General features: G+C 43.5%; 3 protein-coding genes across 4 annotated transcripts in view; 2 read left to right on the top strand and 1 right to left on the bottom strand.

Moving 5' to 3' along the window:
* Positions 1 to 1903: 1903 nt before the first annotated feature.
* Positions 1904 to 17452, top strand: LOC109471248 (NACHT domain- and WD repeat-containing protein 1-like). Its single transcript, XM_019770526.1, has 16 exons — positions 1904 to 1908; positions 2603 to 2828; positions 3512 to 3866; positions 4216 to 5488; positions 5887 to 6090; positions 6523 to 6806; positions 7979 to 8131; positions 8304 to 8483; positions 8904 to 9071; positions 9999 to 10198; positions 11136 to 11603; positions 12107 to 12265; positions 13510 to 13693; positions 14479 to 14641; positions 15410 to 15849; positions 17114 to 17452. Exons 1-16 carry the CDS (start codon positions 1904 to 1906, stop codon positions 17356 to 17358), a joined length of 4707 nt encoding a protein of 1568 aa, XP_019626085.1. The 3' UTR covers positions 17359 to 17452.
* A 1083-nt stretch (positions 17453 to 18535) lies between these two features.
* LOC109471259 (GPN-loop GTPase 1-like) lies at positions 18536 to 22824 on the bottom strand. The gene is made up of 5 exons (XM_019770542.1): positions 22566 to 22824; positions 21888 to 22088; positions 20578 to 21017; positions 19743 to 19912; positions 18536 to 18696 (listed from the first exon to the last, which is right to left on the bottom strand). The coding sequence occupies exons 1-5, from the start codon at positions 22797 to 22799 to the stop codon at positions 18563 to 18565; spliced, it is 1179 nt and encodes a 392-aa protein (XP_019626101.1). The 5' UTR covers positions 22800 to 22824; the 3' UTR covers positions 18536 to 18562.
* A 226-nt stretch (positions 22825 to 23050) lies between these two features.
* Positions 23051 to 25597, top strand: part of LOC109471255 (proteasome subunit beta type-7-like) — an 18381-nt gene continuing 15834 nt past the window's right edge. For both annotated transcript variants that reach the window (XM_019770537.1, XM_019770536.1), the window contains exons 1-2: positions 23051 to 23152; positions 24448 to 24529. In XM_019770537.1, coding sequence (XP_019626096.1) covers positions 23085 to 23152; positions 24448 to 24529 — 150 coding nt within the window. In that variant the 5' untranslated portion in view covers positions 23051 to 23084. The remainder of the gene's footprint in view (positions 23153 to 24447; positions 24530 to 25597) is intronic.

The raw sequence follows: 25597 nt of genomic DNA, 5'->3' as shown, positions 1-25597 counted from the left end.
AATACAACAATTATGCCTTTGGACCAATCCTCGGGGATAGCCTCGCCATGCCAAATCTTGGCGAAGAGAGTTTCCAGGGTTTTCGTCAAGCCAGGTGCACCATATTTCAGTTGCTCATTGAATACACCGTCCACGCCTGGAGTCTTGTGGTTCTTCAGTCTTTTCAAGGCGTTCTGAATTTCCTCAACTGTCGGCGGGCCATCCTCCTCCCCAAGATATTGAAAGCAAGGTATACCTGGTAAACTGTCTAGTACTGTTAGGTCAACACTGTCTTGTGGAGGGTTCAGCAACTCAGAGAAATGCTCAGCCCAGCGTTCTCTTTGGGATTCAGGATCAGAAATTAGCTCCTGAAATTTGTATTATTACCTCAATGAAAAATGGAGGTATTGTTTTTGGCGTGTCTGTCTATGTATCTGTCTGTGTGTCTGTCTGTGTGTCTGTCTGTGTGTGTGTCTGTCTGTGTGTGTTTCCGCAACTTTGTGGTCATCATAACTTCAGAACGCCTTTATGGATTGTGATGATATTTGGTATGTTGGTAAGTCTTAGGAAGACGAAGGTCAAGGTCAAATATGGGCCTCCTGGTGGATGACCTTGGTACTGCAGCAGACCTTCCGGTTTTTGTATCTTTTGTCCTGAACATGCTATGGTCTTGACTTTTTGGTGACAGATAGCTTTTCCTGTCAGAAATAAGTGGTGTGGGTTTGGTCCCCCTAGCAGCTTGTTCTGGAACTGCAGGGGACTTTCGGGCGAAATCTTCAAAATGCAATAAGTCCAGATAGGAACAACATATTTTCATTATTTTTGGTAAGTAGGTAGTTGAGAGAGAGATGTACACGATTAATTCAAATTATGCAAATGAGGACCTAATTTGCATAATTAATTAGGAAATTCTATAATTACATTATAGTACTTTCATACATGTAATATATGTAATCTATGCCGGCAGATAGAACGTCAACAGATACCAATTATGCAAATGATGACCTAATTTGCATAATTAGGCCATGTTGATTTGATTATATGGATGACATCCGAGCGCGCATGAATTTTCGGCCGTTTCCCCCCAAAAAAAGTTTTCAACCATACTGTAAATCGTACAAAACAGTTGCAAAATGAGCAAAAATATACCATAAGTTTAAAAAAATTGATAAAAACTATACCAATGTCGTAGAATGCCAAAATCAAACGAAAATAGACGAAATTGTAAAGAAATGAACTTGAAGACTAGATTATTCGCCAAACCATATTCTGTGTCATTTGCTCAACCCTCATGACCACGTAGATTTCATAATGAAAAGAACTTTTTTTTTTGCAAAACTTTTATTTTATTCGTACGCGCGCATCAGTTTTGGGGCTCCCGGAGGATGTCATCCATATAATCAAATCAACATGGCCTTATTGCGAAAATTATATGATTTCTTAATGGGGAATGATGGCAATTCTGTACCTTGTGACATATGCAGGTTACTTAAATGTTAACAGCACTATGCATATATTATGTTAATATAGAGGCAATTTGCATAATTAATGAGGAAGTTTAAATGAGGATGTTTAAGTGAAATATTGCCAAAGGATAGGAGTTTGACATGGAAAATATTGTAAGTTGAGTTTAGAACACCATAAATTAAACTATATTATATTAATTGCCACCTTATTTCCATATTCAATGAAACAAAACATTTACATATTCTCTATATATACTCTACATATTTCAAGGAGGTATGAAATCTCAGAATTCTTGTTTAATATTCTTATTACTTGCATTGTATATAATTTTCATTCGACATAGAAACTATTAGTTGCACCGTACATATACAGGGATTTCATATGACGAATTTGAGCTATGTTGACGTACATTGTTTGCCTGTCACGATCACAAACATACTGCGGCAATCAAATCATTATGACGTAAACTGGTAGCATGCTAGTACCCGGCTGGGCACCGGATTGACTGAGGTATATTACCCTCTCCTCACGATAGACATGGCGAAGGAGCGGAACATCCTGCTGCAAATCTAGAAGGCGTACCCCATGGCTTGTTTTGTTTCACTACAACAGTCTCTTACATGTACATTGTCTGAATGTGTGTCTAACAATACAAGTTCTATGATGAAATAAAGAGAAGCTTGTCCATACATGTAACTAAAATCAGTGCCCACCCCTTGGAAATTGAAAAAGTGCGATATATGAAAGTACCTGTGTCGGAGAGAATTTGTAAATATTGCTCCTCAAATGCAGTGGAAGACGAAATTCATTTCATCTCTAACTGTCCACTTTATGACGACATCAGAAAACAATTATTTAGCACCAAAATGTGTCCAAAATGCTCCCTTACGTCCCCACCGTTCCCTACCACAAAAAAAAAAAATTACTACTAAAATCAAAGAACCCACATATTATAGAAGAAGTGGGTAAATTCGTCTTCCATTGTCTAAAAAGAAGAAGTCAAACCCAGTAAAACAAGTACCACGTATGTTGTAGAATATAGTATAATGCTAGAAGTAGATGATAGTCTCACATACCATTGTATTTTCTTTCTTATATTGTTTGTAACTGCAATTAGCCCTCGGGCACGTGTTTGCAATAAACTTTCTTATGTAAGGCATGTTTATACCTTTCCCACAGACATGGCGAAGGAGCGGAACATCCTGCTGCAGAAGGCGTACCCTGAGCTGCGGGAGTTCTGTCAGAAGCAGGGGCTGGACTTCCAGGTCATGGACATGCGCTGGGGCGTGCGGGACGAGGTCGTGGCCGATCACATGACCTGCGCCCTGTGCCTGATGGAGATTGACACCTGCAAGAGGCTGTCGGTCGGACCAAACTTTGTGGTGAGGGTTCAGTTGCATCTAGTCTGGCTAAGATGCTAAAAAAATTGCAGGAATTGGATCTCGTCGGGCGTCGGGTGGTGTAGTGGTTAGAGCAATCGACTGTGAACCGGGAGACTCCGGTTCGATCCCGAGTCGTACCCGGGACATGTCTAAACATGCGCCCCGACGTTGTGCCCTTGCAAGGCAGTCTACACGAATTTCCTCACTCCACCCAGGTGTGAATGGGTACTTAACTTCGGTTGGGGAAAGTCGTATTGAGGTCACCTTGTGGCGCCGAATGGCAGCCGCAAAGACCCTTGCGACATATATGATAAGTGTTTCATTTGTATTATTTGATTGTTGTAATTGTTGTGATTTGTATTGATTATTATGTGATACCCTGCATCAATTCAGCCGTATAAAGGCTGCGACGGTACTGTTTGGACAATAAAAAAAAATCATCTCAAATAACATGTACAGTCAAAACTACCCAAACGACCACTCAGAGGACCGTTCAAATCTGATCTATGTGGACAGGTGGTCACATTGGCCAGGTAGTCCTTATGCAGATGTGGTCCCTTGTACAGTTCACGGAATGTATTAATAGGCCCAAGTAGGTTCTCTTATCTTTGTATCCCTTTATATTTTGATATGGAAAATTCTAAATGAAAAGCAGCCATAAATTGGTACTGTCCCCTCTCCAGGCATTCCTTGGTAACAGGTACGGCTACCGACCTATTCCTGCAAAGATAGAGGCAGAAGAACTGGACATTCTCCTGCAGAAGGCCGGTCAACTAGAGATGGACACCGCCGTCATCACGGAATGGTACCTCAAGGACGACAACGCTGTCCCCGCAGTCTGTTTACTACAGCCAATCACCAGCAAGTTTAAACATTACACGGACATGGAGCCAGCCAATCAGAGCCTACGACAGAAAGACAAGCAGGGTTGGTATCAGGTGATAACTCAGTTGGAGAACATTCTCCGCACAGCTGTGAGGGCAGCTCACAAGGAAGGACAAGTTACTGAGGAGCAGCAACACAAGTACATCAAATCAGGTAACAAAACGTTTCTCATACATGCAATTATCCAATAGTCAACCAGTAAAATAAAAACAAATTCTTCGTATTTCTCAAGAACTATCGTAGACTGGAACTCGTTGCACAGTTGGGGCATCATCAATAGAAAGCTTTAAACAAAGCAAAGATTGAGTAACAAGTCGTTCCGTGTGATATAGCTAGCTGCTGTCGCGCCGCGTGCAAAGCTGGTGTGTTACTGCGAAGGGTGGTTATACCGGCTATACTGATACAGATACAGATAGGAAACCTTCAATGTACAAATCATAAATACACCGTCCATTGTGTGCGACGACCCATCACTTGCCTTCGTTTGTGTCTTTTTTCCTAGTAACGGAAATTGAAATTAAGAGAGGCATATTTGAGTCGACCAACGCCAACCAGCGAGCGGTGATCTTCATGCGGAACCTGCAGAACATCGAGAAGCACGTGGGAGCAGACGCGGTCAGCGCCTACCTGGACCTGATGGACAGGGAGAAGCTGAACGAAGAGTCCCAGAGCCTGCTGGAGGACCTGAAGGGGAAACTGCCGTCCAAACTAAAGAACGTTCACCAGTACGAGGTAGAGTGGACCGACAAGGGGGTTAACGAAGACGTGGAAAGTCACGCCTCGTACCTGGAACAGTTCAGCGACGATTTTGTGGCAGATTTGAAATCGATGATTTTTAAGAGCCTGCAGAGCGAGAGTGAACAAGAACAGAACGATGACTGGTTTCTGACAGAAGTGATCTCGCACGCACGTTTCTGCCAGGCGAAGTGTGAGAGTTTCTGTGGAAGACAGGAGATCTTTGACGCCGTGTACACGTACATGAAGGACACGGCCAAGGTTAACCATCAGCCGTTCGTGATCCACGGAGCCTCCGGCAGCGGCAAGTCGTCCATCATGGCCATGCTCGCACAGAACGCCGCCCAGAGGTTCGGAGAAAACCTGGTGACGATTATCCGTTTCCTGGGCACGTCGCCACACAGCACCCTGATCCACCCTGTTCTACAGAGCCTCTGTCTACAGATATGTGAGGTCTACGGCATCGAGTCACCCGCGGAAAGGGTTCTCGACAACTTCGCCGACATCGTCCAATATCTGTCCACGCTTCTGGACAAGGTGTCGCAGAAGGACCGGCCACTTCTCATCCTTTTGGACTCCCTGGACCAGTTGTCGTCCGTGGACCGAGCCTACAGCCTGACGTGGCTGCCCAAATCACTCCCACCAAACGTCCACATCGTGGTCTCCACCCTGCCCGAGGAGTTTGATCTGCTGAAGACTCTGAAGCGCACCGTACGCAGCGACAGAAGCTACATCCAGGTGCCCACCCTGTCGGAACAGGTGGGGAGCGAGATTCTGGATACGTGGCTCGCTCGGATCCAGCGGTGCCTTACAGACAAACAGAGGGAAGTCATCCTGTCTGCTTTCTCACACTGTCGGCAGCCGCTGTTTCTCAAACTGGCGTTTGACGAGGCTCGAAGGTGGAAGTCTTACACTCCAGAATCAGAACTGCGGATCGCCCAGTCAGCAAGGGCGGCCATCAATCTGCTGTATGAGAGGCTGGAGGTTCAGCATGGAACCGTCTTTGTGTCCCACACACTGGGGTACATCGCTGCTGCCAGGTAAGAAAAAGTGCCAACGTTCTATATGATTGTGAAGTCTTTCTCTGCTGACATGTTTTCTCTGCTTGTTCTTTTTTGCTTTTTAAATTCCCCAGTCTCTTCCTTCACTGGGGCACATCGCTGCTGCTAGGTAACGAATGATGCTAGACCTCTTTCGTTTTGCTGTTGTTTCCCCCTTTCATGTGTCATGTTCATGTTCATGTAGCTTTCTAATCATTCTTGTTCGTCCCTCGTTGTCGAGGATGACCAATGATCTTCGGTACATCATTATCTGCGTCTACCAATAACAGGAATGGTGCCAGACCTCTTTCGTTTTGCTGTTGTTTCCCCCACTCGAGTGTTTTAGTTGTAGCTTTCAACTTACAGCGGTCTATATCGTATCTGTTTACCAATATCAGGAAGGGGATATCTGAACATGAGCTTGAGGATGTCCTCTCCCTTGATGACGAAGTGTTAGACGACGTGTACCAGTACTGGTCTCCTCCCAACAAGGACGTGGTGCGCATCCCTCCCCTCATCGTCACCCGCCTCAAGTACGACATCCTGGAGTACCTCGCCGAGAGACAGGCGGACGGGAAGAGAGTCCTGCAGTTGTTTCACAGGTACTGTACTTGTGGCATCTTCTCACGAAAAGAGCGGTGACCGAATGCCATCATCCAGTCAGTCGCTGACTACGGTAAAGAGGCAACATTGCCTGGAAACTTTCCCTCTAGCAAAGGGAGGGGGAGTATTTTTAAATGTTGGCTGGCGATCTAAGTTACTTTGTTCTAAGAAAATAGATTTTCTAGTTGTTTCATTTTCATACAGAGAATGAAATATTATTTTAACGACAGCAATGAAGAACATCAACGGCAATGGCTTATCTCCAAGTAGATCCTACAATGGCAAGGCTGTAACCATTGGCCAAAGAAGAGACTGTTAGTCACCGAAGGTTGAGGTAACTCCTTTGCAAATTTAGCCAGTATTTATAGCCTTGCCCTCGCGGAATCTGCTTGGTGATTAGCAATTTCAGTTCTTACGTGCCTTTGCAACAGGCAGTTCATAGAGTGTGCCCAGGAGCGGTACCTGGCTGGAGACAACAGCCGAGCCCGTCACCACATCCTGGCCGACTTCTACCTCGGCACCTGGAGCAGCGGTCGCAGGAAGGAGATCACCATGGACGTGAACGGGAAGCGGGAGTACTACAACGCCGACCGGAACGTCGTCCCGCAGCCCGACAAGTACGACAACAACGTCTTCAACCGCCGCAAACTGAACGAGGTGACCTTTCACCTCCTCCGTGCAGGCAGGATGGACGATATCTTCGAACACACTCTGGGTAAGAGGTTTACTCCCACACAACTATCATCGCCTTATGTCGTAGAGAGTTAAACTCTGGTTTTGACACTGGTAAAACATCCAAGTTTTGGAAGTCAAACCTCCTAACAACTTGGCTAGAATAGCATACTAGTAGAATAGCAGTTACCATTTCTCCTATTTATGTGAAGCATATCCACTTTCTACCATGTATACCAACGTCATGTTAGTTTCAAAGTAGATGTAGTGAGTTAAATAAGCAGACCGTAAAAGTAGAACTCCATGTTAGCATAATTATAGTCTTAAATTCACCACATTCTGTATTCATTGTTTTTGTCAATGTCTGTTTGCAATTAGCCCTCGGGCACGAATTTGCAATAAACAACTTATTATAACCGAATTGGGTTTAGATTGATAAGACTTCATTCAAGTGTAAAAGGCTTGGAGACTATACGTTATAGCTATACATCCATAAAATACATGCACACATATATACATTGAAAACAAATTGTAAATTCATACGCAACTACACATTCATGCCATAAAGCCATAAAAGACTTAGTAGCTATAATAATAAAAGCAGTTTTGTCGTCTGCTCTGCACATATGTATCTGTATCTGTATATATATATAGCCGGTATAACCGCCTTTCAGCGTAACACACCAGCTTCGCAGGCACGCGGCGAGGCGGCAGCTAGCTATATCACACCGAACGGCTTGTTACACTCAATCTTTGCACATTTGATTGCAGGAGTTGTTTAATGCTTTCTAGTGATGATGCCCCAACTGTGCTTGGTGGCAACGAGTTCCAGTCTACGATAGTTCTGGGGAAATACGAGTTTTTTAATACCTCAATTATTGGTTGATAACTCGACATATTTGATATTTGAAGGCATGAGTCATGACTGTTTCTTGTTCTTTTCTGGGCTGGTATTAGACACTTAGTGGTTGGTACGTCCACCAGTTTATTAGTCATTTTGTACATCCTTCACAGTCCGGACATTCTACGTCTGTCTTCCAGCGACCCCCACTGTGGGTTTCTTTTCATTTCCGTTACACTAGCACCCCTTTAATAGTTGGTCGTGCAGAATCTTGCAGCTTGGTTCTGTACCCTTTCCAGTTTATCTTTGTCTTTCAATGTATATGGATCCCCTGTATATGTATTTCAAATTATTAACGTTCTGTTCTCTTCTAGGTAATCTGGATTTCATGAACGTCAAAATCGAGGCGTTTGGTGTCAAGAGTCTGGTAGAAGATTACAACATGGTGCTGCAGGTGTACAATAACCTGGGAATCAGGCTTCTCAGGGACGCACTAAGGCTCATCAAGCCTACTTTGGAGTTCAAAGGTTTTTATGTGACATTTTTCATCGTTGTGATATTAATTTAGGGGCTTTACAGATGCTAAAGTGTTCTATTCGACTGGCAATGCTGGTTTGTTTTAGAAGTAATAGTCAGTAAAGAGCTGTTTTCACTTGTTTTCACTTTGCCATAAACTTCAATGCACTTTGACCCCAACAGGTGGAGTACCCAGCTATTTGGCCTTAGAGCTGATTGGACGGCTTGTGCCGTTCGAACATCAATCTCTACCAATCATAGACAGCCTTCTGGAGCAGTCGCGGGCGTGGTGTAAGACGTTTTGCGACCACGTGACGCGACGTCCATTTTTGTTGCCTCACAACACGTGCATCTATCCACCAGGTAGGTTTGATATTTTTCGTAGGTAACAATAAAAATCCTTTTAACTTCATGGTTTCATACTGAATTTTGAACTCTTCGGTTATGATTTTGCAAGAAACATTACAAATATCTGATAAATATATCTTATAGCTTGTTATTGGATAAAACAAAGAGCCAGGTTGCTGTATCCTAAATACGGTGGTCAAATTTGGGCCGCAATGTCCCCATCTGCTTTAGAACCCGAATCATGTTCGATCTGACGTAATTCGAACCGAACACCGTTCGATTTGGGGTCACTCGCGGTCATTTACAGTAAACCCGGGTTTTCAGGCCCTTGATGGGCGCCTTAAACCCGATGCTTTGTGGAACGCGTCTAGCAACGAGAAAGAATACCCTAGCAACCGATCGCTGTATTGACTCTACCTTACCTCCCACCACCAGGCGGTCCCCTGCGGACGACCCTGGCCCATCATAGAGCCGGCATCACCTCCATCGCCATGACTCCAGACGGAGGCTACATGGTGACGGCAGCGCGAGACTGCACCATCCGCATCTACGAGAACGAGTCGGACGTCATGGAGCAGGAGAGAACACTCACGGGACACACAGGTAGGTCATGGAACTGGGGAGAACACTCACGGGACACACAGGTAGGTCATGGAACTGGAGAGAACACTCACGGGACACACGGGTAGGTCATGGAACTGGAGAGAGCACTCACGGGACACACGGGTAGGTCATGGAACTGGAGAGAACACTCACGGGACACACAGGTAGGTCATGGAACTGGGGAGAACACTCACGGGACACACAGGTAGGTCATGGAACTGGAGAGAACACTCACGGGACACACAGGTAGGTTATGGAACTGGAGAGAACACTCACGGGACACACGGGTAGGTCATGGAACTGGAGAGAGCACTCACGGGACACACAGGTAGGTCATGGAACTGGAGAGAACACTCACGGGACACACGGGTAGGTCATGGAACTGGAGAGAACTCTCACGGGACACACAGGCAGGTCGCTCCACAAGGCCCCATGAACGTTCTATACAATTTGTGTGTGAGGAAGATTCAAGTGTAAGACTCGGGCGTCACTCTGGTACCTCCGCATGTAACAAGGACCACACTCCGCATGTAAAAACTTACCACTTATGCTTAGGTAACATTTCCAAACCGGGGCCCGGCCGGGTTGTTTATACGAACGAACAATTAACTTTTCTTATCAAGAATATAGAGAAATAGAAATAAATGATTGTTCTTAATAACTTTTCGATATTTTGTTGTCTTCTGTATCGTAGTTTTCGTTCCCAAAAGCAGCCCGGCCCAGCATTATCGAGAGTGGGGGTAACATGACATAAAAACATCGAAAGCTTTGTACTGCTATCTATCGATAAACGTTACGCTATGCCTTATTAATATTCTGGTATAATGTATATGTAAGTATTCATATTGGTGACACCTAAGAGATGGTGTACACTGTATACTAGCAGAAAGTTTCTCGCGAAACCAAATGACGTGTTTTTGTATACAGCTGCGATTGAGGTGGTGTGTGCTGCCCCCAACAATGAGCTACTGGTGTCCGGCTCGCTGGACAACACCCTGAAGGTGTGGAACCTGGAGACGGGCCGGCTGGTCATCACCATGGAGGAAGACCACGCCCACTACCGGCACCGCGCCCTGCTGACCACCACCAGGGACTCCCGCAGAGTCGTGTCACCGGCTGGCAATGTGGTGAGTGGGAGAAAGTCTTACTGTGGCATTGGAGTACTAGTTTTACTGTTGATGATTGACCAAGGACATTATATAGGATCCTTGAATTAAAGTGAGTGGGAGAAAGCCGTGCTAATATATATCAAGAAGATTGTCGGAGGCAAGGGGGACAAACTGGTTACAGGTGGCTCTACTTGCCTCTGAGAATCTGCTTGTAGATTACCATACTGCCATTACTGTATTCGTTTCGTGGTGTCAGCTGATGGCAAACCCAGCAGAGTGGGGGAAAGCCGTACTACTGATCTCCAAGCAGATTCGCGGGGCTAACTTGTTACTAGGCAGCCAATAGATTCACATTGCCTCCGAGAATCTGCATGGAGATTACCATATTGCCTTTACAGTATTAGCTTCGTGTTGTCACCTGCTTGCAACGAGGTGAGTTGGGTAGAGCCGTGCTGCTGATCTTCAACTATATTCTCTGGGGCAGGGGGGGGGGGGGTTAACTGGTTACAGGAGGCCAATAGACTTCCATGGCCCCGAGAATCTGCTTGAAGATTACCATACTACCATTGCAGTATTAGTTTTTCGTTAATAATTTCATCAGGTTGGTAAACGACTGAATAGCAAAGTTCTTTTCATCACAACCATTTATTTTTCAATAGCCGACGTTTCGATGACCGTCTGTCATCTTCATTAGGGCAATTCTGACTGGTTTACTGTGCACTAGTGTCAGTAACATCTAGTGTCAGTGCACAGTAAACCAGTCAGAATTGCCCTGATGAAGATGACAGACGGTCATCGAAACGTCGGCTAGTAAAAAATAAATGGTTGTGATAAAAATAACTTGCTATTCAGTATTAGTTTTCCTTTTGCGTCTTTATAGTTGCATGTGGTATTTAAACATGGAGCAAGGGTTTGAAATTGATTACATCTTATTGACTCTTACTTTGGATTTCAGGTTAATGTCTGGGGCATAGAGTCTGGGAAGCTGCAGTTCACCTTGAAGGGGCATGAGGGCGCTGTTTCCTGCCTGGCAGTTTCCCACGACAACCGGTACATCATCACCGGAGCAGAAGACAACGGCATCAAGATGTGGAGCACAGAGACAGGCGAGCTGAGAAACACCTTCTCCCCTCACACAGGTCACCTGACCTGCCTCAAGGTCACCCACAACGGCAGGATTGTTTCCGGGTCAAAGGACACCACACTTTCTGTCTTTGACATGGGGAGCGGGGAGGTAGTTCACAGGTTGGAAGGGCACTCCCACCCGGTGTACTCTCTGGCCATCACGTCAGACGGGAAATATGCGGTATCCGGGTCGGACAGGGTGGTGAAACTGTGGGACTTGTCTGAGGGAAGAGAGATCCGCCACATGCAGGGGCACTACGGCATCGTGGACTGTGTTGCCGTCACCAGCGACAACAAGGTACAGAATTATCTATTTTACACCATGATGGTCTGAATAACTTTGAATATTGAAGGCCTGCAAGACCTTTTTCGTAATGCGTAATCAGGCCGTTTTAGGCTTCGTAATTCGTAGGCAGCCTCCGCAAAAATCAACGTAATTCGTAATAGTACATTAGCCGCAAATCGTAAAGTCGTAATCAGCCCTGAGACTTTAACGTAATTCGTAATAGGCGGCGAAAATTTTGCGTAATTCATAATCACTACCACTTCATAATCACTACCCTTGCAGGCCCTCAATATTGTGTGTGCATATTTTATCAAGTGTTTTCAAATGAACAATTGTAGTTTTACGAGCAGTACTATATTTCTTTGTAATAATTTCCAGTTTTGTCAACTGAACTAATCAAAATTATGTGCAATATAATATGTCGGTGTGAAAAAAAAAACTGTAAATTGACTACAGTTTAGTGCCGGCAAAAGTTGTCCACTGCGAAAGTTCAGTAACGACCTTGAATCTTGAAGGCCATCGTGTCCGGAGCTCGGGACGAACACCTGAACGTCTGGGACTTCGGGAGTGGTCAGCTTGTCCAGACGTTGGACGGACAGGCGGCGAAAATCACCGCCATGGAGGTGACGGGGTACATCGTGGTGACGGCGTCCACGGACTCCTACTACACAAAGGTCTGGATGTATTCACTAGTTTCCAATCCCCAGAATGCAATGCGAAAATAGGGGGGGGGGGGTAACCCTCATTTGCATAGGACTGGAAGGCATCGACATGATCCTGTTGACGTTAAACAGCTTGCTTTTCACTGTGTTTTGAGGTGTTCGGGCATTTTATGCTCAACATTAATTAAATTGCTATGGGTTGAATCTGAAAACAAATAGAGAATGATTTTTTTTGAATATGTGGTTTGTAACGTTATAGTGGTAACGCTATACTGATGCTGTAACGTTACAAACCACATGTTCTATGTTGAAAAGAACACTGAAACTTCATTCTCCATTTGTGGTCAGATTCGGCCGATAGTAATTTAATTAATGTTCAGCATAAAATGGCCCAACACCTAAAACACGGTGAAAACCAAACTGTTTAACGTCAACAGGATCATTCCGATGCCTTCCAGTCCTATGCAAATGAGGGTTACCCCCTATTTTCGCATTGCATTCTGGGGATGGGAAACTGGTGAATTGAAGTTTATTGCTACACTGTTGCATGGCGTCGGATTAAGGTTTCGCTTAGAACAGAATACGCAGGGCACGGTGAAATCGGGAGCGATGTTGAAGACGCAATTTTCCCGCGATATCTAAATGGTTGAGAGAGTGACACACACGTAGGTATGGCGTTAAAAACAGGCTACAAGATGCACTAAATGATTAACGAAAATACCGAATGTCTGGTTGTGGATTCATCATTCAATCTTGCCTGTGCATAAAAGTGTCGGATTAAGGTTCCCTGCCGTGTTACCGCCTCCGTACAGAATCCTACGGATTTGGGAGCACGCAGACTCGCCGTAAAACTTTTTCTGCGTGCGGTCTAGCTACGGATTCACCACCCATGCGTGCGAGTACGGGCGACGCGCGTGCCCCGTACGTACCGTACGAAAGTCGCACGTGTGAGTACGGCCTCGCAATCGCACAGAGATCGTACGTTGTAAACACGTACAGCTTGCGCAACGAACGATGCACGCAACCGCTCACGGCGTGCAGACCACACTCTTACACCTTGCGCAACCGTGCGAGTGACGTGCGTCGATGCCACTCCTTCCCCATGTTCACGTTTTCAGAAAAAACGTAGCAGACGTAGCACTAGCCTCCCAAAAAACGTACGGACAAAAAGCACGTACGGCGGGTTGTGACCGAGGCTTAACATGTATCCGTGTCCTTTCATTTGTATTTATTCCTATTTTTCTGAATAAAAAAAGGTTTGGGACGTCGAAAAGAGCAAGATGAAGATGTCCACTCCCAGGTTCATCGACAAGCATGGCATTGTGGGAGTGACGAGTGATGCAGGGTACGTGGTGTACAAACGGGAGGGCAGCGAGAACGAGGTGAATGTGTGGAGCTCAAAAGACGGCAAAGACGTCCGAACTATCACTGACAAGGACGGCGAGTATTCATTTTGTTTATCAATCTTGATGGGATTTCTTTAAACATTCTTTAGTGTGTCTATATTTTTTCGATTTTGTGTCAGCAACTCAAAGCAATTCACGAGTTTCCCATCCCCAGAATGCAACGCGAAAATAGGGGGTAACCCTCATTTGTATAGGACAGGAAGGCATCGGAATGATCCTGTTGACGTTAAACAGCTTGCTTTTCACTGTGTTTTGAGGTGTCGGGGCATTTTATGCTCAACATTAATTAAATTACTATGGGCCGAATCTGACAACAAATAGAAAGCTGTTTAGCGTCAACAGGATCATTCCGATGCCTTCCAGTCCTATGCAAATGAGGATTACCCCCCTATTTTCGCATTGCATTCTGGGGATGGGAAACTCGTGAATGGGGTCGTGTGGCGTAACGGCTCGACTCGGAACCAGAAATCCCGGGCTCAAGTCCTGACATGCCACTGATCTTATATATGCCCTTGGGAAAGGCACTTATACACGACTTTCCTCACTTAACTGCTTAACTTATGCGTTGGTGGCGGCAGAGAATAAGTTGAAATAACTTGAGAGAGAGTGACGTCACCATGTCTTGTCATGAAATATGTTGAAATAAAAAAAAAACTCAAAGCAAGTTAGCCTGATTAAATCGCTTTTGCCGGCCGCCCAACATCCAGCCGGCCCCCTTGGGTGGCGGACTATATAGGGAGCCCCCCCCCCCCCCGGAGCTTGGGTTTCATAGGCTAAAAGCAAGTCAATACTTGTGAATCTCTATCTGTCCTGCTATAGGCTCCGTAACATACCTGAGGATCACTCACGACAACAACTGTGTGGTGACTGGAGACGAGGCGGGTTTCATCAAGCTGTGGAACCTGAACACGGGCCAGTTTATACGGCAGCTGGACCAGGCTACAGGTGGCATCAGGTGCTTCTGGATCACACGTGGCGACAGGTGTGCAGCTGTCAGAATTACTTTCACTACGTTGTTTACATTCTTTTTTTCATCCATTCCATACTGGCGAAGCATGATCCTTATTATTACCTTCGCCAAAAAAGCTACTAGTATAGTGCAATGCGGCTTCGCGTATGTAGAGGTTTGGTTTTTCTTTTAATGCCCACGATCAAGATGCCTTTCCCAAGGGCACAAGGATGGTGAAATGTACAAAATGACTAATAAACTGGTGGATGTACCAACCACTAAGTATCTGACACCAGGCCAGAAAAAAACAAGAAACAGTCATGCCTTCAAATATCAGAGTTATCAACCAAGAATTGAGGTATTATAAAACTCCTATTTCCCCAGAACTATCGTAGACTGGAACTTGTTGCCACCAAGCACACTTGAGACATCATCACTAGAAAGCTTTAAACAACTCCTGCAATCAAATGTGCAAAGATTGAGTGTAACAAGCCGTTCGGAGTGATATTGCTAGTTGCCGCCGCGCCGCGTGCCTGCGAAGCTGGTGTGTTACGCCGAAGGGCGGTTATACCGATACAGAAATGACAAGATTCGAGTCCGGGAACTTTGTTCTGAGCCGAACATTCTGCCGTTAAGCCACACGACCCCATTATACAATTGAGGTAAAATGTATTTTGCAGCCTTGTTTAAAAAAAATGTCAAATACCAAAAAAAAAAGAAAATACGTTAATTAATAAATAATAAACTTCACATCCTAGCATTACCATCAGCAACCATGAATATTTATTTTCTGTCATAAAGGTACCTGGTTGCAGCCACAGACAACAACTCCGTGTCATCCTGGGACATTGACTCCGTGACGCTTCTCTGGACCCACAAACCCAACTGTGAGGGGAGAATCACCTGCGTCACCATGACAGATGATCGGAAATACACCGCAGTCGGCACGGATAAGAAAGAAATCCTTGTCCTCAATCAGGACAAAGTTCTCCACGTTCTAGTGGGCCATCAGAGCCCGCTGACGTGTCTGAGTGTCAGCCATGACCAGAAGCTGTTGGCATCAGGGTCGGCGGGAGAGACCATGCGGGTGTGGGAGTTAGGCACGGGCAGACTAGTGCACGAACTGTACGCCAAGTCTCCCGTCTTCAAAGGGATCGTGTGTCTGTCGTTTAGTCACGACGACAAATGCCTGCTGACCGGGGGCCACGACAGGTCACTCAAGATGTGGGACCTCCGAACAGGTAGGAGTTTACGTTGTTAAACTAGGTTAAAACTTAATTGTTTAAAGTTAAAACTTTTGTTCCAACACGAGTTTCTTCCTCTGTAGACTGACCCAGTGAGACTTGTCACATGGCTTCTTTGAAGTGTGACGTCAACACTGGGTCAAAGGAGCACGTTGGCAGAACGTACTGCGCCTGCGCAGCACCCCGTATTTTCGCGTTTTTCGTTGGGTTTTTGGTCAACGTTGCATCAGAATTTTGCCTGTTGCAGAGGATATTCTTTCCGACATAACATTTGGAAACTACTGTCGAAATGCTAACCTTATATAAGCGAATACGACCTTATATGAGACATTCTGCCGTAATGCTATGTACAATACATTACGGGTTTCGCGCAGGTGCAGTACGTTCTGCCGACGTGCTGGTCAAAGGTATCGTCACACTTCAAAGAAGCCACGTGACAAGCTTCACTGGGTCAGTCTACTGAGGAAGACCAGAGTGACTGGTCGAAAGCTCTAGGTGAGAGAATTTTTCGTGTTGGAACAAAAGTTTTAACTTTAAACATGGAACTACCAACACAGATGAACTTTCATGATAGGTTAAAACTTATTTTAATCTTTCAACTTATGCAGTCAGTTTGGATTCTTTTAGAGTTCAGCACATCTTCATTTTCCAGTGTTCATGTTCATGTACAATGAAAAACAGTCGCATGCTTTGATTCTACTATTCAACTGCCTATTTTTAATATCTCGTTTTTATGCTATGGCAATGTAGTTCAAAATAAAAAAATAAACAGTTTTAATGATTGTTGCGTACACGTCCTCGGCAGTCAATATCTTTCTTGAAACCATTTTCTGTATCTGTTTCGGTATAGCCGGTATAATCTCCCTTCGGCGTAACACACCAGCTTCGCAGGCACGCGGCGCGGCGGCAGCTAGCTATATCACACCGGACGACTTGTTACACTCAATCTTTTCACATTTAATTGCAGGAGTTGTTTAAAGCTTTCTAGTGATGATGCCCCAACTGTGCTAGGTGGCAACGAGTTCCAGTCTACGATAGTTCTGGGGAAATATGAGTTTTTGAATACCTCAATTCTTTGGTTGATAACTCTGATTTTGGTAGATAGCTGTCATCAAAACACAATTAAGATTTTAAAGACATTAACATTGTAGCTTTCATGATTACTTATAGTTTTTCATAACCAAGGGAAATAATGCCTGACTTTGTAAAGATATTATCTATATCAGTCTTGCATAAAGACTTTCCTTTCATATTGTTACAGGAAACATGTTGACTGCCCAGTACGTGTACGCTACAATCACCAATATCGTGGCGAATCGCGACAATGTCGTCCTGACCACCAAACTTGGCTACGTCATTGTGGATGACATCCTGCTTCCCGGGACGTGCCCACTTCCAGTGGAGGGGGGTGCAGGACCTCCCAGAAAAGATCACAGTGCGAACTCAAATGGCAAGCACAACAACAAGATGAAGAAGAAAAGTTGTTTCCGTTGTCAGATTCTGTAACATTTTAAAGGAACGGTGCTCAATCAACATTGCACATATATCTTTGTTTTTCAACCTGCCTTTTAACTCTAAAATTACAGGTTGATTCAAAACTATGTACGTCGATGAAGGTTAGACATCCAGGTAATACGATATGCCAAAAAACAGTTACTCAAGCAACTGGATATGATTTTGAAAACGTCAGACGTTTCAGCTAGGGGGGCTACGGGTCGATCTTTCCGGCACTTGGGATTTGGCACTCCCAGCCCCGAGGACAGACAACACTTAAGCTCCTGTCCTGTATAACAGGAGCTTTCAGACTAATTTGCATCATCTTGTCTTGACTTGTCTGACTTTTGTTCCTTTTTCGACTTCCAAAAATTTGTCTTCACTTTATTTGCATATCAATCAACAGGTTGTGTATATAAGCCTGCTTTCCCCTCTGGTCTCTCAGTCACTGACGAAAGCTAGTGGATACTAGCTGAAACGTCTGACGTTTTCAAAATCATATCCAGTTGCTTGAGTAACTGTTTTTTGGCAAAACTATGTAAGTGGATAAAAAGCATAGGGCTTTTTCATCTCAGAACAAGAGAAATGTGACAATGGCTGTATATTCAGTGCATCGATATCACAACTTCACAATGTATGACGATACTCATATTTTGTTCTTATTTTTATATTTGTTATGATAACCCGACCTCATACCTTCGCCAAATGATGTTAGTCTTTATGACTGACAATTTGTAGATTATTCCCTGATTGTGCAAATAGGATCCTCAATTTCATGAATTACATGTGTATATCATTTTTGTATGAACCCTGGAAGACTAGCCAATTTTGACTGAAGGGTATCAAAATAAAGACAATAAAAACTAGAAAAGTAACATTTGCAAAGCAAATGCATAATGTTTACCTTCGGATATGGTCTGCTCTGTTAATTCTTACTCAAACACATTCACATACATGTATATGGTGACAGGAGTCTAAATGCCTACAATGAAATTGCCACATTGTGTGTGTGTGTCACATTGTGTAACCCGACACCAGTTACTATGGTGACAGACGTAAACAAAAGAGGCCATTGACCAGGTCAGAGGTTAGTGTTTGGAGAAGAAATGGAAATGGAGCAAAAACAATATGTTTTCCTTCGGTAAACATAATAAAAACAAGACAACAGATGCTAAAAACATGTAAACAGTTATAAACCAACTGGAAGTTTTAATGTTCATGACTTGTCTGATTTGTTCTGTGGATGAGCCCTCTGACTCTCCAGGAAGGCCTTGAAGGCAGCTTCTTCTCTCCTCTCTGTCATCTCATCATCAAGGTCATCACTGTCAAGGTCATCATCCTCATCAGGATCTGTCAAAACAGATGGACAGCTGTCAATCATTCATAGCCCTCTTCTGTAGTGTAAATCACTTTATATTCACGGTACTGTTGTATTTGTGGCATTTGCAGTTTACCACAAATTTATCATAGGCCACACCAATTTAATTTCTTGGTTAACGGATTTTCCGGCTTAATTTTTTTCTGATTTGCAAAAAAAAAATAAAATAAAATCCAGAATCAACTGCAAAATACTCATATTTTGCCCCGAACAGTTGAAAACAGTCCTTTTCATCCTAGTTGTTACAGTTATTCCATCTTTTAATGCAAATGAATGGTATCATTAGAAGTTCAAATTCATTGTTTAAATTTTGAACCAGCCTGGTGTGTTGACTTCATGGCTCCTATCGTACCATTTTGGGCCATAATAGGATGCCTAGACCTGTTTTTATTTATTTTTTTTTTGCCCGCCCGCTCTATTATTTTTCTAGAACAATCCGTTAACCAAGAAATTAAAGAAATTAAATTGGTGTGGCCTTACCGCAAACAAATAATTCGCCATTTTTTTCGTCCGCACCTGCTGCAAGCGTGAACATAACTGTTCCGCAACATGTCAATTTCTCATCTTTTAATATAAATATGAAATGATTTACATGTACAGTATTCTGTTAGGCCATGTTGATTTGAATGATATATGGATGGCATCCTCTCAGAACCCCAAAACTGATGTGAATGTGCAAATAAAAGACGCTTGGTCCAATAATAAGTTGTTGTCTGTATGAAATCTATGTGGTACTAAATGTTGAACAAATGACTAAACACACAGGGTATGGTGTGGGGGAATAATAGAATCTTCATATTTATTTCTTCACACTTTCTTATTTGTCTTTGGAATTTACGATGGCATTCTACAACATTAGTATCATTTTCCAATACTAACTATTTTGCAATTTATGACATATTTTAATAAAATTTTGTTCATTTTGCAGCTCTTTTGTTTGATTTTCAGTATGGTGGAAAACTTTTTTTTGGGAAAATTATTCCCAAAATTAATTTGGAGCCCTGCTTTGTAATCTCACCTTTTGTCAACATGACCTCAGGAGCCTTGGAGTGGCTGGGCGTGGCATCAGGTCTAACGGGCGTGGCTGTTTCCATGGGAACAGCCTGCCCCTCCCCCATGTCCCTCCTCAGTCTGTCCAGCTGTTTCTGTTTCTCCTGCTGCTCAGCTGATGCCTTCTCCTGCTTCAACCTGAGACAACAACAGACAACTTTCATGGCTCTTTCCAACAGAAAATAACGCACAGTGTTCTAGCCAGACTGTATTTTTTTCTGTCATCTCAATTATGCTGATGTTACATTATCATTATGTCGAGGGCAGAAGGTAAGACAATCTTAGGGGCAAATTTTGAAAACTTGGCTCACTAAGGCCACAATTTATGGCTAACATCCCCTAGGCCTAAAGACTCTCAAACTAACTTGCATGTGGCAAACAAGAAAAAAATTCCAGCCTACCAAAATGCTGCTAAACCATAGGAATAAAAAGCTCGTACGTGTACAATTTATTTGTGAATTTGCAAGAGTTCATTGCACTTTTTTTGCAATAGTACATTGCACTTTTGCGAGAAGCTGGCACATGCTGGCATGGTCTTTTGCAGCATTTATAAGTCGGAACTGTACTGAGTTGGACATGACAGGCCGATGGAGCATTGGAAGCCTGGGTGCCGTCCTCCGTAGTTACTTCCTGTTGTCACTACTACAAGCTACCGGTACATTGACTACAGAGAATTGCACCCAGGCCAGAGCCTCGGCGCTGAAATTTTTTGTTGAGAACAGGCAAAAATCAATGCGCACGATGTCATCCATAAAATTAACTCAGTGTGGCCTGATGGAAAAAGAAAAGTTAGTCTTCCGCACCTCTCATACTCAGGTCTGTACTGAGTCTGGTACTCCTGAGCTGCACTCTCCACCGCCTGTAGGAACTCTGTCATCCCCTGTCCCGTCACTGACGACACCCCCACCGTTCTCAAGTTAGCGTAAAACTCGTCCAACACCAGGCTCAGCGACCGCGTCAGGTTACTGGCGTATGACTCCTCCTGCGCCAGCGCATCCTGGAACGCCTCGAAGTCCGTGAGCCACTCGACGGCGAAGGAGTGGTTCACGATGTCGATTTTGTTCATGACTACGATAAAGGGGAGTTTGGTCTTGTAGAGGATACTGCAGGCGTACAGCATGTTGGACATGAAGGTGACGGGGCTGACGCTGCGAGCGATGTCCATCACATACACCACCACCGTGGGGAACCCCGACGCCAGAGACTCCGTGATGATGGAACCAGACGCAGACCAGGTGAACACCTGCGCAGATAGATAGAAGGCATCACTGGTCACTTCCGAAAATAATTTCATCAGGTAATGGTAGAACTTAGGAGTCAGGTATTCATTTTCACACAACCAGTAAATCCTTAAACCTTGCTGACAAACTGAGCCACGTTTGGGATTGTGTTCTCGCCACAAAAGCACCACCTACATCGGCTACATATAGCGGCGAGATGCAGTACTCCAGTCAGAAGCTCTGTAGAAGGTGTCTGACAGACACCGAAACGTCAGCAAGGTGAGGATTTACCGGTTGTGTAAAAAGAAATAGAGTATACCTGACTTCCATCACTGGTCACTTGAAATAAATCTGCACGGTTCTCCTATCATTACATTCGAATTTAGGTCAATTGCCCACTTTGGGCAAGTCAGCACAAGCCAGTCCCGGCAGACTTTTTGCCTCTCTATCATATAGAGTTTTATTTTTGTATTTCTGTCTTTTTTTCTAAGCTGACATCACCCTTTGATCCAAAAAGAGATTCCCGAAATGGGCAATTGGTAAGCTTGCCGCAGCATTCAAAATCAAATAAAATGCACTTTTGGGAGGCCGTCCAAACTCAATTTTTCAATCATCATGATTTTTTTTAGAACCAACTTCAAGGGACTATATTGTATGTAAACTTTTGATATTTATTGTGTATTATTCAGCCTTTTCTTGATGTCATATATGGTCATTAAAAACTTAAGGGCATCAAATTTACCAAGTGATATTACTTAATAAGTAACGTTACATGTAGTCTGTATAATGCAAACTCTGCCGTCCGCGGCTTTACTGGCCCCTCCCCGGGGGCCGGCTGGATGTTGGGCGGCCGGCAAAAGCGATTTAATCGGGCTACGTTAGACGTAACTTACTTCGATCTGGCCTGGGGTGTCCAGGATGACATGTTTGTACTGGTTTGCTCTCTTCTCCACGTATTTCATGACTTGGTCGAAGCGTGTAGCGAACAGGTTGAGTGACGTGATGATCCCACCATTAGGACCCAGGCCGTACTGTTTCATCACTTCTTTATACTTCACGGTGTCTCGGATATCTATGTTGGCTGGATACGGAATCTGAAATTAATGGTTGAATACATATTTAACGTGAAATATTGAATCATGAATATGAAATATTATATTATCAACATGAACATGGAAAAAAATGTCAAATTATGAATATATGACATTGTGAATATGAAAACATTGCATTACAAATATGAAAATGTTACATTATAAATAAGAAAATATTTAATTACTAATATTACAATATGTACAAATATATTGGTGTTGGTGTACACATATATAACAGATCATGTGTATACTTGCCGTCAGTCAACTTGTATAAAATAAGTAAGAGGCTAGGTTTTCTAATTTTCTACTTAAGAAAGTGAAACTTTTTATTCACTTCCAGATCAGCAAAATTAGCACCTTACTTGTTCTACCACAGTACCAGGCTTCGGAAGTATTTGGCCAGTTTCTAGTCTTTCCAGCCGCCTCCCGAAGCCTGGTAGAGGCTAGGAAAACATAACCTTCTTGGCGAAAGTAATTTACCTCATACACGGCAGGGTCCAAGTTGATGACATAGGGCGGGCTTTTCTGTGCGTGCATGTGCGCGTTCAGTCTCTGCACGAACGTGGTCTTCCCGGACCCTGCCATGCCCAGCACCAGGATACAGGTGGGTTTGGCGCCCGTAGTCTGTGTAGAACCGCTTGGATCAGACGTTTGTTGAGCAGAAACTTTGGGTTCTGCCGCACATGCTCCATTTTCAACCCGCGCTTCCGCCATTGTCAAAATACAAAATACTCTCCCCACAATCCTTCAGTCAGATCATTCTATTACTTACATGGGAACACTTTTATCATAAAAATTCCTAAACCGATATACAGGCGTTCAGTGAAATCAATGCATTATATCAAAATGTTATATCTAAAGTATTTGAATGTAAATATTGAATTGGTATGTTTTTTAAAGATATGTATTAGGAGAAAATCTTGTCAATCTACAGGTTGTTGAATGCTTTCTCCCTATTGTATGAATGGACTATTCCATCTTCTCCACAAAAGTCCCAACATGGCGACCGTAAACTCTGCGTACGCCGAACCTTCTCTTGGCGGCTTCAGTTTCGAGAACTGCAAGAGGTAAGAACACGTTTCAACCTGGCCAGATGTTGCTGACGAGTCTAAGATTCATGCTGCTAAGATCAAATAGCCGCCATCTTCAAAGGAAATCGTCTAGTTGACAGCCAAAAGTGCGCTCTTTCATCGACACATGAGCAAGCACTTTTGTCATGTGCCCCCCTCCCCCATAACGTTACATGCACAAATTTTTGCTCAGTCTTAACGCCTTACGTTTAAGGGCATAGAGGGTGATGATTTCATTATCGCAGTGTAAATTGTTTGGGCATTATTTTGTCCTTGTTGTCAAACCTATTTTCAACAGCAGGGACTTTATTCAGTTATGATAAAAACGTATATGATATAACATAAGTTGTACAATGTATGTGTATGTCAGTGTTCCAAGTACTAGTACATGAGACATCTTTGTAACGTAAAATCATGTTCAGGCAAAATCCTTAACAATCACTGTGCTTGTCAGACAGAATTATCTTTTGTGCAGACATATCAGAGTCACTGGGAACTGGGGCCAAATTCTAACTAAGTCAGAATTATAATATAAAATATTAAAATATACTGAACTGACTTGTGTCATCAGATTACAGCATGACGTCATAATTTTCTAGTTTAGGGATTCATTTTAGCTAGAATGACATATTTTTATCTTGAATAAATTTGCATACTGTAAATCACGATTTTTTTGTAGTACTTTTATTCATGTTTTTTGTGATCACTTCTCACTCACTCACTGTACCCCAAATTTATCATTTCTGCAAAAAAATGATACGCCGATGTTGTTTTCTGTGCACCTGTCACCACTCTGAACACGTCCATTTTTCTCAGACCACGAAATTTTTTCACTGCAAATATTAAGTGATTTAAAGTTCACTAGACTGTTTGATATTATAATAAATATTATAAATATTGTCACAACTTCGGAACCATCGTATGGGTGTTTATTTGGTGGGAAAACCGTCTAAATAATAAAAATTTAGTATGATAAGGTATAACAGCAGAAAGACAAGTACATAACTTAATAACAATATTTTACCCTCAATAAGCAGGAAATTGTTTCTCAGGGGGTTACATTGCATCATTACTTTGTAAAAAAATCGGAGGGGGGGGGGCACGCCAGACCCCCTACATACATGATTGATCATTTGGAACTCAATGCACAGTTTGTGGCACAGAAAGTTGTCCCTCTGTACCTGACCCCTACACTGTGAAATAATTCTGGTGAGAACACTGAACTGTATAATACATATACACAGCAACATTTTGTATTGATTGAACTTTTGATCTTTTTTTCTCCCATGTAGAAATGCCTACCTGGAAACTAAGGGTATCAAGATGCCCACAGCCAGAAAGACTGGAACTACAATTGCTGGAATCATCTTCAAGGTAACTAGGCCTGGAAAAAAATGTTGTGTTTCCTGTTTCAGTCTGGAAAATATTAGGTAGGGATTTTCTTTTTTCCTTTTTTTTTTAGACTTTGGGTTTGTCTAGAAATCCACTGACGTTTCAGCTAGTATCCACTAGCTTTCGTCAGTAACTGAGAGACCAGAGGAGAAATGCAGGTTCATAAGCACAAACTACATGTATTGATTGATACGCAAATAAAGTGAAGGCAAACAGGGTTCGAAATACTTTTTTTCAGGTACGTGCAAAATTGCACATTGGCAAAATTTTTAGGTGCAATTTGAAAAATTTATGTGCAAAATTATATTTAGCCTTGCATCTTTAGGTTTGGAACTGTTTTACTGTGTATCAACCTTCTTAGCCTGCCACTGCATATAGAAGTTTTAGTATACATTAAAAAGAAGGGACCAAACAAAACATGAACAATGCAAGTATCATCTGTGTTTATAAAAAAAAAGACCACAAAAAAAATTTGTCGGCATTAGCTTCAAAGGACGCCGCTAGTGACCCCCGGCCCTCTTACTCGTCATAAAAAAAATTTACCAACAGTATGCGAGCACATTTATTTTGCATATTTGTTTACCTTGAATATCGTGCACGATATAAGGAAAAAAAATACTGCTTAGAAAAAAATAACGTCCGGTTAATTTTTGCTTCTTGGCGCTCCCCTCCCCCTCCTCTGGGGGCGCGTCATCAACATCGGCCGCGGGATCCTCGGAGACGGTGGACCCGATGGCATCTCCCGATCCACCGCCCCCGGCTGCACCAGCCTCTGGTCCACCGCCACCGGCTGCACCAGCCTCTGATGCCGGCTGGGCCCGTGAAAAGAACTTGAAAATCGACCCCTTCTTCATGGGCCCTTCTTCATGCTTTACAAATTTCCTGGGTAGCACTGAATGCTGGGAAATCCGAAAACTCTGTTTTTCACCGAATTTTACCGAAAATTGGACGAAAAAGCCGAAATTACTCTGCCGAAGGACTTCGTACCACATCGGGCAACAAGTTTCGCGGGTCTCACCATATTTGGTAAATCAGCTACGTAGGCCTTCG

Source organism: Branchiostoma belcheri, unplaced genomic scaffold (genome assembly GCF_001625305.1).
Source record: "Branchiostoma belcheri isolate BF01 breed outbred unplaced genomic scaffold, Haploidv18h27 scaffold243, whole genome shotgun sequence".
Lineage (NCBI taxonomy): Eukaryota > Metazoa > Chordata > Leptocardii > Amphioxiformes > Branchiostomatidae > Branchiostoma > Branchiostoma belcheri.
This window is presented reverse-complemented; position numbering and strand designations above follow the sequence as displayed.

Excerpts from the sequence above, each read along its gene's own strand:
- LOC109471248 (XM_019770526.1), top strand. Across the intron at positions 2,829-3,511 it reads CGGTCGGACCAAACTTTGTG|GCATTCCTTGGTAACAGGTA; the intron begins GTGAGGGTTCAG and ends TCCCCTCTCCAG. Across the intron at positions 10,199-11,135 it reads TGTCACCGGCTGGCAATGTG|GTTAATGTCTGGGGCATAGA; the intron begins GTGAGTGGGAGA and ends TTTGGATTTCAG.
- LOC109471259 (XM_019770542.1), bottom strand. The coding sequence starts at position 22,799 with ATGGCGGAAGCGCGGGTTGAAAATGGAGCATGTGCGGCAGAACCCAAA. Across the intron at positions 22,089-22,565 it reads TGGACCCTGCCGTGTATGAG|ATTCCGTATCCAGCCAACAT; the intron begins GTAAATTACTTT and ends CATTAATTTCAG. Across the intron at positions 18,697-19,742 it reads TGAGGTCATGTTGACAAAAG|ATCCTGATGAGGATGATGAC; the intron begins GTGAGATTACAA and ends CTGTTTTGACAG.